At 37.9% G+C, this 14732-nt stretch overlaps 1 protein-coding gene across 15 annotated transcripts in view; it reads left to right on the top strand.

Annotated features, from left to right (window-relative positions):
* C6H4orf17 (chromosome 6 C4orf17 homolog) overlaps positions 1–14732 on the top strand; it is a 98638-nt gene that overhangs the window by 77975 nt on the left and 5931 nt on the right. For 14 of the 15 annotated variants that reach the window (XM_027970859.2, XM_042251214.1, XM_060416857.1 and 11 more), the window contains 4 exons: positions 143–361; positions 1785–1985; positions 5631–5695; positions 12893–13036. In XM_027970859.2, the coding sequence (XP_027826660.1) occupies positions 235–361; positions 1785–1985; positions 5631–5695; positions 12893–13036 (537 nt within the window). In that variant the 5' untranslated portion in view covers positions 143–234. The remainder of the gene's footprint in view (positions 1–142; positions 362–1784; positions 1986–5630; positions 5696–12892; positions 13037–14732) is intronic. The other variant, XM_060416858.1, reaches the window with a different exon arrangement.

Here is a 14732-nt window from a genome sequence, read left to right as displayed (position 1 = left end):
TCACATTAACAAATTCTTATTTGTTGTCTCTCTTCTGACATGAGAGACTACTCAGGACAAAGAAAGATGATGGAGAAATGTTTGATGTGCAAGAAAATGTCTAGAATCCCTGGTCTGAACGATTGTCATGCTGTGATTTCAGGGTGTGAGCACCTCTGGAAGTGAGGTTAACAAGGTTCTCTCCAAGACCTTGTGTGGCAAGAGTGGAGAGGAGGAAACCAACACTCTGTGAACATGAGCCTCAAATCCCCGATGTCTGCTCCTCGGTTTGAGAGCAAAGGCAGCCATATTTCAGCTAGAAATGGAACCTGTTTTCTAGTCAGGCACACTCCTCATCCCAGAAGGGTCTGCCACATCAAAGGTGAGGTAATTCAGAGTCCTAGAATGTCTGTCTCTCCTCTACATTCGGACTACTTGATGATTCTAGTGGGTAAACACGGGGGTGTTATTCAAAATACTGAACCACTGGTGAGGCACAGGCACTGACTGTTGGGACCAGAGGCCAGCACCGGAGCTAGGGCAGAAGAGACCTGCAGATAACTCCTGTGCAGGCACGTACCCCTGGATTACTTGGTTGATAGGAAAGGGACCTGGAGAGGTGCCAAAGGGGCCACTCAGGAAGCTCAGGGCAGCAACTGACCCAGTGATATGAAAGCATCTCAATTTTTGACGTGTACAGTCATGATAACGTCTGCATGTTAAATACCAGCCTGGAGAACCATGCATGTCATTCACTCTCATTTTCTCTCAATCCTTTCTTTTTTCTCCTCTCCCTCCCTTTCCCCCTTTCCTTCCTCTCTCCACCTTTCCCTCTCTTTCTTCATCATTTTGAAAATTTAGTTTCAGTCACACCATATACTCCTAAAATTTTTTGCCTATTCCTGTAGTTTCTATTTTTTTTTTTTTTTTATAATTCTGCAGTAAATGTTGGAATCCCTTCACAGGTAAGTCCTTGGCCATTTTCTCTTTATAGTCTCTACCATAATCCTAGTCAAATTTACTAATTCCCACTGCAAAACATTATCCAGAAGCTTCTTGTGCAACTTCTTAGGAAACAAAGCAGCCATCTATTACTGTCTCTCATAATTCACTTATTAACAGAACTGTGTCCTGCACACGTACGCTTCCTAAGCTGCCCAGTTTTATATAACACAGCATTGATACTAAAAAGAGGGCCTGGATATAATTCAATATTTGAGCCAAAAGCAAATAGCTATTATAGGAGAATGAATGAACCCAGAAGGCTCTGAGGAAGGAGGTTCCTTTTTTCCTAGGTTTTCCTTCCCTCCTTCCCACACAACTTACCTTGTCCTGCCTCCTGTTCCTCACTCTAATGACTCTCTTCTGCCAGCACAGAAGAGCCAATGTATGTCTTTTATGGGGCCTTGTTAAGTTTTGGATGCTTTCAGAAATCTAAATCTGATATTCCTGAAGAGGGCTAACATAGTCCCTCTTAGTCATTATTAACACATGGGAAATGAGAGGTCTGTCTGGGATAGCAGCAAATCTACTCCACTTAAACTCCCAGATCAAAGATCAAAGATGTGGGCCTTGGTTCTCAAAGCTAACAAGATGGCAGGACATTTTAAGAAGGGATGTGTTGCAAACATAATTTGATATACTGACTTTTAAAGATTGTCCACCCAGCACTGGTTCATAAAATCTGAAGTCTGACATCTTTACATACATTTGATAATATCTGGTTGGAAAATTGCTGGGCATTCAAAGAAAACCTGCCAAAAACCTAATCTGGTGGTTTGTTCTTCTTATCCGTACTCACCTAGGTTTGAATAACATTCCAATCTGTAATGTGAATGATGATGAGAACTCATTCAGAACATTGTGGGGTGTTGGCCAGTCCCACCACTCACAGAAAGATGAGATACCATATGCCAGATGCAGCTACCCACCCAGTGCTGTGGCCACGGAGAGCCCTGTCTCGCCAGCCCTTAATGGGGTCAAAGTGCCCCCACGGCCTCATTCTGGTGAGTCCCTCTCAATTCATGAAATCTTTCCTGAGGCTTCCTGCCAACTATCAGGAGGGAAAATATCTATATAACTGCTCACATAGCTGCAGTCATTTTTAAATAGTCATGAAATTTTCCCACTGTGAAATAGTTATTCATTATAAAAATTTCCACTCACCTAATCTCAATTCAGTTCAATACTGTTAATATGTGATTATTATTAATTGTGCCCAAGCCAAATTTGGCATGGTTCTAGTCTCTAAGCCCTACAAAAGTAGCTGAGAGAGACCAAAAACAAATGTTAGCCAACATTGGTAGAGAAACTACTCCAGACCAAAACTGAGTCAGGGAAATGCAGTAAGGATGGAATGTCATGTTTACCTTTTCCTCACTGGACGGTCACTCCTTAAAGTCAGGGCCCAGTTTTACTGTTCTCCCAGGTCCTGGAACAGGACCTGATCTTTAGCAAACATTTAATTCAATTAATTCATGCTTATTAAGTTAAATTTAAAATGATTACTCAAAAGTACAGCATGATGACTGTAGTAATACTATATCATATATTTGAAAGTTAACACAGTAGATTTTTAAATTTCTCATTACAAGAAAAAACATGGAACAATTGGTGATGGATGTTAACTAAACTGATAATCATTTTACAATATACATATATTAAATCATTATGTCATACAAGGAGTTCTAGATGGTAGAAAGTATATTCAGTACTTTTCCCTCTGCCCTTTATAATTACAAACTAACACTTTCAGGGCACATGAAAATTATTTTGGTATAATGTGGTAAAACACATATATCTTCTAAAAGGTAACAGTAAGAGGAATAGATTCCATTCTAGAGTCTTCACATGAGTTATTTCATCCTTTTGACCAGCAATGAAGAATTAAAACCCACTTATTCCACCATCTTTCTAGTGTCCCTTTTTATATTGTAGAACCTAGAAACCTATAAATTACTTTTGCAAGAGTCCCTTGATGAGAATGAGGAGTTGCCATCTCGTAAGACTTATACCCACAATAAACTGTGGAAAATTCTGAAAGAGATGGGAATACAGACCACCTGACCTGCCTCTTGAGAAATCTGTATGCAGGTCAGGAAGCAACAGTTAGAACTGGACATGGAACAACAGACTGGTTCCAAACAGGAAAAGGAGTACGTCAAGGCTGTATATTGTCACCCTGCTTATTTAACTTCTATGCAGAGTACATCATGAGAAACGCTGGACTGGAAGAAACACAAGCTGGAATCAAGATTGTTGGAAGAAATATCAATAACCTCAGATATGCAGATGACACCACCCTCATGGCAGAAAGTGAAGAGGAACTAAAAAGCCACCTGATGAAAGGGAAAGAGGAGAGTGAAAAAGTTGGCGTAAAGCTCAACATTCAGAAAACAAAGATCATGGCATCTGGTCCCATCACTCCATGGGAAATAGATGGGGAAACAGTAGAAACAGTGTCAGACTTTATTTTTTGGGGCTCCAAAATCACTGCAGATGGTGATTTCAGCCATGAAATTAAAAGACACTTACTCCTTGGAAGGAAAGTTATGACCAACCTAGATAGCATATTCTAAAGCAGAGACATTACTTTGCCAACAAAGGTCCATCTAATCAAGGCTATGGTTTTTCCAGTAGTCATGTATGGATGTGAGAGTTGGACTGTGAAGAAAGCTGAGTGCCAAAGAATTGATGCTTTTGAACTGTGGTGTTGGAGAAGACTCTTGAGAGTCCCTGGGACTGCAAGGAGATCCAACTAGTCCATTCTAAAGGAGATCAGCCCTGGGATTTCTTTGGAAGGACTGATCCTAAAGCTGAAACTCCAGTACTTTGGCCACCTCACGCGAAGAGTTGACTCATTGGAAAAGACTTTGATGCTGGGAGGGATTGGGGGCAGGAGGAGAAGGGGATGACAGAGGATGAGATGGCTGGATGGCATCACTGACTCAATGTATGTGAGTCCGAGTGAACTCCGGGAGTTGGTGATGGACAGGGAGGCCTGGCGTGCTGCGATTCATGGGGTCGCAAAGAGTCGGACACGACTGAGCGACTGAACTGAACTGAAGACTTATACTGCAGACGTAGGGCTAAAGTCATCTTTTTGGCTGCTGTCTGCTATCAAGTGTGGCTAGAGACATGGAGTTTTTCTAAGACAGCATCTCAGTGTTCAGATACTGGATTTATGAGTGTTAAAAGGCAAAGTCAGCAGATGTGGTGATCTTCTGATTGCAACAGTGATCCAATGCCTAAGATTTAGCCTCATGGACATTGTGACAGCAATTGACATGGCCATGGCCTCCCGAGTCTCCTTCCTCCAACTGTGATAAAGGCTGTGCCCGCATAGGTGGGTCAGGCACATGGTGTTGTTCTTGAAATGATTTGTGAAGATCAAGACAGAGTTCACTCTCACCTTCCCCTACTATGTCCATAAGTCTATTCTCTACTAGCATTGACATATATACACTATCATGTGTAAAATGGATAGTGAGAAGTTGCTATATAACACAGGGAGCCCAGCCTGGTGCTTTGTGATGACCTAGAGGGGTGGGGAGAGGGGAGGGGAGGGAGGCTCAACAGGAAGGGGATATACATATATAATAATTTATATATATATTATAATAATGTATATATATTAATGACAATTCATGCTGTTGTGACTATACAGGGGATATATATATATTTACATAAAAGGGGATATATATAATTTTTATATATGTAATAATTTATATATATATGACAGTTCACATTGTTGTACAGCAGAAACCAACACAACACTGTAAAGCAATTTTCCACCAATTAAGAAAAATCTATATAAAAAGAGTTCACTGCTCCAACTCTTCTAATGACATTACAAAGAGCTAAATTCTATGTATTATTTACATTTTTGCTTAAAATAGATGAGAAGTTTCTGTTTCCCACAAGTGGACACTAAGCAGAATCACTACCCATAACTTCCTTCTCATTATTTGGAGAGAGGTTAACTTTATACTTAAAAATAAAAAAATCTTTCCTCAGCTAGAACTAATGAATTGTTACTACTGTGTATATGCATAAAATCTTTTCAGCTTTTAAAAAATTGTTAACTATGGCTTCAGTGGGGGGAAAAAAACAGCATCATACAGAATGTATCTTTAAATGAATGCAAAGGGAAATTAAGCAAATATTTAAGTGTAATTAAGTGTAATTTAATTAGAGGGCTATGTGAAATTGGCAGGGTTGTAAGACAGATGAAGTACGTAGAATAAAGAATGTAATTATAACTCAACACACATCTCTTTTTGTCTACAGGGCAAAGAGTACACATGTAATCTCTAGTTAGAGAAAGTGACAGTCATATGGACAGAAAACAAAACATGTCTTATACTGAAATACGTACTTTTTAAGAACCAGTTTACCCACATCAAGGAAGTTCTTGTAGTATTTCTTTATCACTTTTTCATGGGCCTAGAATTTGTTTTATAAATATACTTTTATTATGTTGTTAACAATTCTACCTCCAGGTTTTCTAGTGTTTATAAACAGATCCCTGGGTTGACTTTAACTGAAATTCAGATGTACTCTCATTCATTTCAGCAAGTGATGGATGTATCATGTGGTAGAAATTATTTTTCAGTTTGATCTAAATAAATATATTTTTCCTGTCATTTCAGAGCCCTGTCGAAAAGTCAAGGAGTGCTTCAAAACCTCCAGTGATAATCCCTTAGTAATTAAAAAGGTAAAGAAACAACTATTTATAGCTACCTATTTGGTTTTGACTCCTATCATTTCCTCTCCTTTTCTTCACATATCTTTCTGGAAAAGAGTTTTTCACAATATTTTTTTCTACAGCTTTAAGTATAATTAACATGATATAAAATGCACATTTTTAAAGAGTTCAGCTTGAGGAATTTTGACATACATATTCACAGACTGAAATCAATAAAATAAAAACTCCCCGAAGTTTTCTCATGACCCTGGCCTTCCCACAGGCAAACATTTATCTGCTGTCACTAAAGATTATCATGCATTTTTTAGGATTTTAGGTAAATGAATTTACAGTGATCTTTTAAAAAATCTGGTTTCTTTAACTCAGCATGTTTAAGACTCATCTTGTTATATGTATCATTCCTTTTTATATTGCTGAGTACTATTCAATTAAATTGGTATCTCACAATTTTTTAATATGTTCACCTGTTGATGGACTTATGTTATTTCCAGTTTTTAACAAAGCTGATATGAACACGGTGCACAAATCTTTGTATGGATATATATTTTCTTTTCTCTTGGGTACATAAGTAGGAGTGGAATGACTGGGTCTCACAGTAGTGTGTGTGTTAGTCATTCAGTCGTGTCTGACTCTTTGCAACCTCATGGACTGTAGTCTGCCAGGCTCCTCTGTCCACAGGATTCTCCAGGCAAGAATACTGGAGTGGATTGCCATTTCCTCCTCCAGGGGATCTTCCCAACCCAGGAATCAAACCTGGGTCTCCTGCATTGCAGGCAGATTCTTTACTGTCTGAACCACCAGGGAGGCCAGGTCTTACAGCAAATGTGTTTAAATTTTTAAGAAACTGCCAAAGTTTCCAAAGTGGTCGTAGGATTTTACATTCTCACCAGTTATATATAATGGTTTCCTTTCCTGCATATCCTGTTAAAACTTCAGTTCAGTTCAGTTCAGTCGCTCAGTCGTGTCCAACTCTTTGCAACCCCATGAATCTCAGCACACCAGGTCTCCCTGTCCCTCACCAACTCCCGGAGTTCACTCAGATTCATGTCCATCGAGTCAGTGATGCCATCCAGCCATCTCATCCTCAGTCGTCCCCTTCTCCTCCTGCCCTCAATCCCTCCCAGCATCAGAGTCTTTTCCAAAGAGTCAACTCTTCACATGAGGTGGCCAAAGTACTGGAGTTTTAGCTTTAGCATCATTCCTTCCAAAGAAATCCCAGGGCTGATCTCCTTTAGAATGGACTGGTTGGATCTCCTTGCAGTCCAAGGGACTTAATATGACCAATATTTTTATGTGGCCAATCTAGTGGGTTTGCAACGGTATCTCAGTGTGGTCTTGATTTACATTTGTCCAGTGACATGTTTTCATGTTCTTACTTGCCATCCATGTATGTTTTTTAATGTAAAGTATATATTCAAATATTTTGTCAGTTTTTTTAACTGGGGTGTTGGTTTCTTTATCATGAAGTTTTAAACATTTGTTATATATTCTAGATAATTTTTTTGTCACACATACAATTAGCAAATATTTTCTTCCAATTGAGGCTTTTTTTTTTTTTTTTTGGTAATAGTGTCTTTTGAAGAATCAAAACGTGCAATTTTTATAAATCCCAAATTGAAAATCTTTCCCCTATGGTTTCAACACATGCTGTTTATCTGTTTCTTGTGCCTTACTGCAATGGCTAACCTCTAGTACAATGTTGAATTAAAGTGAGGACAGCAGACATTCTTGCCTTGTACCTAATCACAGGGGGAAAACATTCAGACTTTTGCCACTGTGGTATTAGTTTACTTCATCCAGAGGTGCCCTTTACATGGCTGAAGAAGTTTCTATTTCTAGTGTTCTGAGAGTTTTTTCCAAAAATGGAGATAGGATTTTGCCAAATGCTTTTTCGGCATCTATTTGAAACGATCATGTGATTTTTCTTTTTTAGTCTGTTAATAATGGTGAATTGCATTGGTTAACCAAATGTTAAACTAGACTGCACTGCTGCGAGAAAACTCCACTTGATTATGATGTATTATTCTTTTTATATATTTAATTTCATAAAACAGTGTTTAGCATTTTTGTGTCTATGTTTGTAAGGGATATTTGTAGTTTACTGGTAATGAATGTCTTTCCTAGTTTTGGTAAATGGCTTCATAAAATCAGTTGGAAACTCTTTTTTAATAGTCTAGGCAATTTTATGTATAATTAGTATCATTTTTTACTTAAAAATTTAGTAGAATTCTTCAGTGAAACCATCTGGAGTTTCCTTTAAATCAAGATTTTGGTTATGTTTTTCAAAAAATGTGTCCATTTCATCTAAGTTGTTGAATTTACTGATAAGTCATTCATAAAATATTCTTTAAATTATTATATAATCTGCAGATGTTCTGTCTCTCAATTCTTGATATCGGTACATAAGTTGTCTTTTTTTTCCTGATGCTCCTAATTAGAGGTTTATTAGTTTTATTGATTCTTAAAGAATCAGCTTTTCATTTCATTGATGATCTCTATTTTTTGTTTCTATTTCACTGACTTTGATTCATGTCTTTATATAAGGTGAAAACTTATGTGTTGAATTGAGACATTTTCCCTTTCTAATATAGGCATCAGTTCAGTTCAGTTGCTCAGTTGACCCCATGAATTGCAGCACGCCAGGCCTCCCTGTCCATCACCAACTCCCGGAGTTCACTCAGACTCACATCCATCGAGTCCGTGATGCCATCCAGCCATCTCATCCTCGGTCATCCCCTTCTCCTCCTGCCCCCAATCCCTCCCAGCATTAGAGTCTTCCTATAATTTTTCTACAAACACTGCTTTGGCTGCATCCTCCAAATTTTACTTGCTGAGTTTTCCTTTTCATTCTGCTCAACATACTACCTACTTTCTTTTAAACCTCTTGTCTCATGGGTTACTTAAAATTACATTAATTCCCAAATATTTGGGGATTTTAAAGTTATATTTATGTGACTGATTTCCAATTTAACTCCATTATGGTCAGAGAACATCCTTTACTTTGAAACTTTTTATTTATTGAGATGTTATATGCCCAACCTTGATAAATTTTGCCCAACCTTGATAAATTTTCCATATGTCTATAAAAAGAAGGTTCACGTTGGTTCTTGGGAGAGTGCTATATAAATATCAATTAGGTCAAGTTGGTTAATAATGTCATTCAAGTCTTCGATAACCTTACTGATTTTCTTTTTTCCATCACATTATGGTTTTTATTTTTTATTTTATTTTTTTTTTATTTTTTTTTATTTTTTTTTTTACTTGCTATAATTTATTGATCACATTTGAAAAGATAAGTTAGACATCAGGATAACAAAAGAAATAAGATATTCCTCTCGTCAAGGAGCTTCCCTGCAGATGGCTGGGACTAAGCTCGTGTGTGCTTTGACGGAGGGCTGAGCTTTGTGCTGGAACAGGAGAAATGAGCCACACCTCCTTCAGCCATCTCAGCCCCTAGACTCAGGACTCGAAAATGACTGGTTCCTTCAAATGTAATTCACTCCAAGGTGAAAAATAAATGTTTACTGAAGCTTTCAAAATAAAGTCATTGGAATAGTAGCTTAATTCACTGAAACACAATTGCAGTGACAGTGTGATATTAGACAGTTGACTCTTCATTTTACAGTGGGATAAACGTTTGAGTCTGTTTTTGAGTTGGCTTATTATAAACTGAGAATTGATTTGGGCTTTGCAAAATGAAGGATGCCATCATTTCCTTTAGTTCCACTGAAAAATAAAGACAAGCTATGCAAAGATGAAACTCACTTCATAGAGAAGGGATACTTGTGGGTTTTCTTTGTAAGCAATGCTGGAAAATCTTTAGATAAATTGTTGGAAATAAGAGCCTCACATTTCTTATTTCTTAGTAAAATATTTGTTTTTTTTTTTCATGTTTAGTTTTTTTATTTTTTAAATTTTAAAATCTTTAATTCTTACATGCATTCCCAAACATGAACCCCCCTCCCACCTCCCTCCCCATAACATCTTTCTGGGTCATCCCCATGCACCAGCCCCAAGCATGCTGCATCCTGCGTCAGACATAGACTGGTGATTCAATTCACATGATAGTATACATGTTAGAATGTCATTCTCCCAAATCATCCCACCCTCTCCCTCTGAGTCCAAAGCAAAAATAAACAAATGGGATCTAATTAAAATTAAAAGCTTCTGCACAACAAAGGAAAATATAAGCAAGGTGAAAAGACAGCCTTCTGAATGGGAGAAAATAATAGCAAATGAAGCAACTGACAAACAACTAATCTCAAAAATATACAAGCAACTTCTGCAGCTCAACTCCAGAAAAATAAACGACCCAATCAAAAAATGGCCCAAAGAACTAAATAGACATTTCTCCAAAGAAGACATACGGATGGCTAACAAACACATGAAAAGATGCTCAACATCACTCATTATTAGAGAAATGCAAATCAAAACCACAATGAGGTACCACTTCACACCAGTCAGAATGGCTGCGATCCAAAAATCTGCAAGCAATAAATGCTGGCGAGGGTGTGGAGAAAAGGGAACCCTCCTACACTGTTGGTGGGAATGCAAACTAGTACAGCCACTATGGGAAACAGTGTGGAGATTCCTTAAAAAATTGCAAATAGAACTACCTTATGACCCAGCAATCCCACTTCTGGGCATACACACCGAGGAAACCAGAATTGAAAGAGACACATGTACCCCAATGTTCATCGCAGCACTGTTTATAATAGCCAGGACATGGAAACAACCTAGATGTCCATCAGCAGATGAATGGATAAGAAAGCTGTGGTACATATACACAATGGAGTATTACTCAGCCGTTAAAAAGAATTCATTTGAATCAGTTCTGATGAGATGGATGAAACTGGAGCCGATTATACTGAGTGAAGTAAGCCAGAAAGAAAAACACCAATACAGTATACTAACACATATATATGGAATTTAGGAAGATGGCAATGACGACCCTGTATGCAAGACAGGGAAAGAGACACAGATGTGTATAACGGTTTTTATTTTTTAAATTTACTTAATTGGAGTATAATTCCTTTACAATATTATTTTCTGCTGTAAAACAACATGAATCAGCTATAAGTATAATATTTTCACCCTCTTAACCCTTCCTCCCATCAAGCCCCTCACTCCCCCCCCCCCACCCCACAATCCCACCCTCCTAGGTTGTCTTTTTCTATCAGTTATTGCTTTTTTCCCTGGGTCCTGGTGCACACTAGACCTTGTATGTACCCTCCAAGAATAGATTTTCTGTTTCCTCCAGTCCTGTGGAATTTTTGCAGTCAAATACCACTGGCCTTCCAAGCCAGATTCTCTGGAGCCTTCTCCTACTGTTGCCAGACCACCAGGCTGGGAATACTGACGTGGGGCTCATGACTTTCACTCCTGTGGGAGAACTTCTGTGGTATAATTATTTTTCAGTTTGTGGATCATCCACCTTGTGGATATGAGATTTGACTTTATCACACGTGTCCCTCCTACTGTCTTGTTGTGGTTTCTTCTTTATCTTTGTGTACAGGGTATTTTTTCTGGTATACCCTACTTTTTTTTTTTTTTTTTTGATGGTTGTTTGGCAGTTATGATTCTGGTGTTTTTGTAAGAAGGAGCCATCTTGATGACAAGTCCTTTTTCTAATTCACATTATAATTTCTTCTTTGACTAATGATTTAATTATTAGACATTATGTATGAAAAATCATTTGTAGGAATCTGAAGATCATGATAAATGCACTTTTTTTCAGAGAATTGGTGTTTGCTTCTGTAGGAACCCTGAGGCCCTACCAGCCTCAACCAATTTACCCAAGTTCAAGCCTTGATCTAACGCTATATTTCTTCAAGGATTTTGCATTTCTAGGTCACCCTGACCTTGAGGGTGTATACCTTTGTTGGCCTTTATTTGGGTCCTGTCTTTCAGGAACTTTAAGACTGTCAAAAGGAAAGTTTTCATTTTCTGGAGTAAGACAATGATCTCAGGGAAAAAATGGCTACTGTACATCCTACACCTCAAGTGGCTCATTTCTATTTTATTTTTTGACCCATTAATTCCTAAGTTATTCATGCCTCAACAGTTTAAACTTAAAAAATATTTTAATCTACCATTTTAGCTGTGTTCTGTGCAGGGTTGAACATAAATATATACATGCACACACACACACATATATATTATGTAAATATGTGTGTGTATATATATACATACATACATATATATATATATAATGTTGCTATTCCCCTAAACAAGAAGTCTGCGTAATAAACCTTAACAGAAGAGTGCATATACAATATAGCTTTATTTTCTCTTGTGTTGTTTACTTGCTCAATCATGTCCAACTCTTTTGTGACCCCATGGACTGTAGCCCACCAGGTTCCTCTGTCCATGGGATTTCCCAGGCAAGAATACTGGAATGGGTTGCCATTTCCTTCTTCAAGGGATCTTCCCAACTCAGGGATCAAACCCATGTCTCCTGCTTGGCAGACAGATTCTTTACCACTGAGCCACCTGGGAAGCCCTTATTTTCATTAAACATCAACAATTGAACACTGCTCTAGAGATTATAATCACTGCAGTCCCTAGCTGACACATTCAGCTACCAGCTTCTGTGTACCTTTATGTATTGCTCACTTCTGAAGATGAAAAAGCCTCTCTTGGAATAGACAATAGTTTTTTTAAAAAACTGCAAACAATATATTCACCTCCCAGAACAAAAAAATAGCCTTTCTATTTCCTTTTCCACCTAACCGAGGGAAGTAACTGAGTTTACTCCTCCAATTCTCCAGCTCTCAGCTGTCATTTAGCAGAGCCAGGAAGCAGTGGTTCATACCATGTAGTTTCTTCACAGAGAGCATAAAAACTCTCGGCTGACTTTTTCCAGTCATAAAAGAACAATCTCAATAGAAAATCTCGTGTCGTGAGTTGGCTGTTACCAGAAGCAGCAAGATAAATGATGGTTGCACATTAAACATTACAGAATTAGCTTTTAAACCAAAGGTTTAAAATGGTTTTATAAAAAGTAAATAACATATCACTAATGTGTTCCATCTTCAAATGTAAATATTTGATAATGAGCTTTTTAAGGGAGCATTAAAACTAACGTCTTCTTACTTTCATGTATGTGTCTCAGTTACAACATTTCTCATTCATTTTACATTCAATTTGCATAGAAAATATAAGTGGATGCAGATGCATATTGATTATATTATACCTATGCTTTAGGATGAAATGAAGGTAAAAAATCCACCACTGACTCCAAAGCCATGTTCTACTGCTAGTTCTTCTTCTTCAGAGGTGACAAGTACCAAGACTGCCATCAAAGAGAACACCATCTGCATACCAAACTATCTGGATCAGGAAATCAAAGTAAGAGGCAGGTTTATTAAACCCATAACTTGGGAACACCATGAATATACAAAAAAATCACATCACTAGCATCCTTAAAACTCTTTCATGGTTCCCACTGACAACTGAATTGAGTTAAAACTACTCAGCCTGAAATCCAAGGCCGGCTCTTGTTTTTTACTTGCAGATTTCTTCCTGGAACACATTCCTAAATCATGGCACAGAGAAGTGGAGGCCAAAAAGGGAGTAAGAGCTTCACTAGGTAGAGAAAAGAGAGTTGAGTTTGGGGATGTAAGATACTGAAGAAGTACCTGTGCAAAGAATGAGCTTCAGAAATCTGTATAAGATTGCCTGAGTCTTTAGCCCAATACAGACTGCACCTGCATAGGATGGGAGTCTGAGACATGGCAGAAGAGAGCTAATGGGAGGGAACGTGCTGCTTAAAGATATTGGAGTTGTGATCTGCTAGACTGGAGAGACCTTGCTCAACACACCAAGGATACAGCTGAGACACCAGAAAGGTCACACCTTAGAAAAAGAATAGGGGGCTCTGGCCCACATTTGTGGCTAATCTAGATCTACACTCTCAAATCCTAAAATCAAATTTCAGTAGATCAAACTCACCCACTTTATTTATCACCACTTATTATAACTGCTTTCCAGAATAGAAATGAAGAGAAAGCAGGGTTCTGAGGAAGACATCTATTTTCTTTCACTGAAATGATTAATTACATTCTTTCAGAGCTGATCAGTAAATGACCTATGAATTAGAAGCAGCCAGGGGTGACGTCCAATCACTATATTGATGATAAAACCGTGAGAGGCAGAGTGGCCTGGAGAATACCACAGGGCTATTCTTCTACTTTTGCCATTTCCACTGATTTGCCATGAAATTAGAAACAAATTTAACTTGTTTTCTTCTAGGATAAGGCATCAAGGACAGGAATCTTAATAAAAAAGCAAAGCTGAATACAGGACAGCGGATTTTTCTGCCCTTTAAATTCTGTATTTCCAGCACCTAAATCAATGATACACACAAATATTGATATCTGTTGAATTAATAGTATTTTAATAAAAGTTTTCAGGCAGAAAGTCTAGGAAAAAAATGTTTCAGTAGCTCAAGCAAGAATTGATGGTTTACACTGTGTCAAGCAAGGCTATGGGGATAAAGAGAAATGGAGATTTGAGACATATTTACAAGAAAGAATTTACTGAACTTGTTTGGCAATGTGACATAGAAAAGGACAAGGGAGTCATCTAGGGTGAATCCCAGGGTCTTTCTTGGACATATATTCAAAGTATGCAGGTGCCATCCACTGAAATGGGGAACCAGAAGGGACAGCAAGTTTGGAGCAGGTTTTATAAAGAAAAAGATGGGTGGAGTTTTAGGTATTTGGGGTTCAAATTACCTATAGTATGTCTATGGTTGCAGATGGACTGAAGTTCAGGACACAGGTTTAAATTTCAGGTATGTCTAAATTCCAAAAGCAGATACAATTTAGGGTAAATCTGGAAACATTACATATGCTTAATATTTTGAACTTTTTATAGTCCCTTTTTATTATTTCCTCTATCACCAACACAGCAGTTAGCTTCCAAATGAAAAAGAAGTCAATGAAGGATTCTGATTGACTAAAGAGAATTATATTCCTATCCGACTGGGCCAATCACTGTGTTCTGGGGCCTGAGGAACAATGATGAATCCAGCTAGGTTCAC

Source organism: Ovis aries, chromosome 6 (genome assembly GCF_016772045.2).
Source record: "Ovis aries strain OAR_USU_Benz2616 breed Rambouillet chromosome 6, ARS-UI_Ramb_v3.0, whole genome shotgun sequence".
In the NCBI taxonomy this organism is placed as follows: domain Eukaryota; kingdom Metazoa; phylum Chordata; class Mammalia; order Artiodactyla; family Bovidae; genus Ovis; species Ovis aries.
This window is presented reverse-complemented; position numbering and strand designations above follow the sequence as displayed.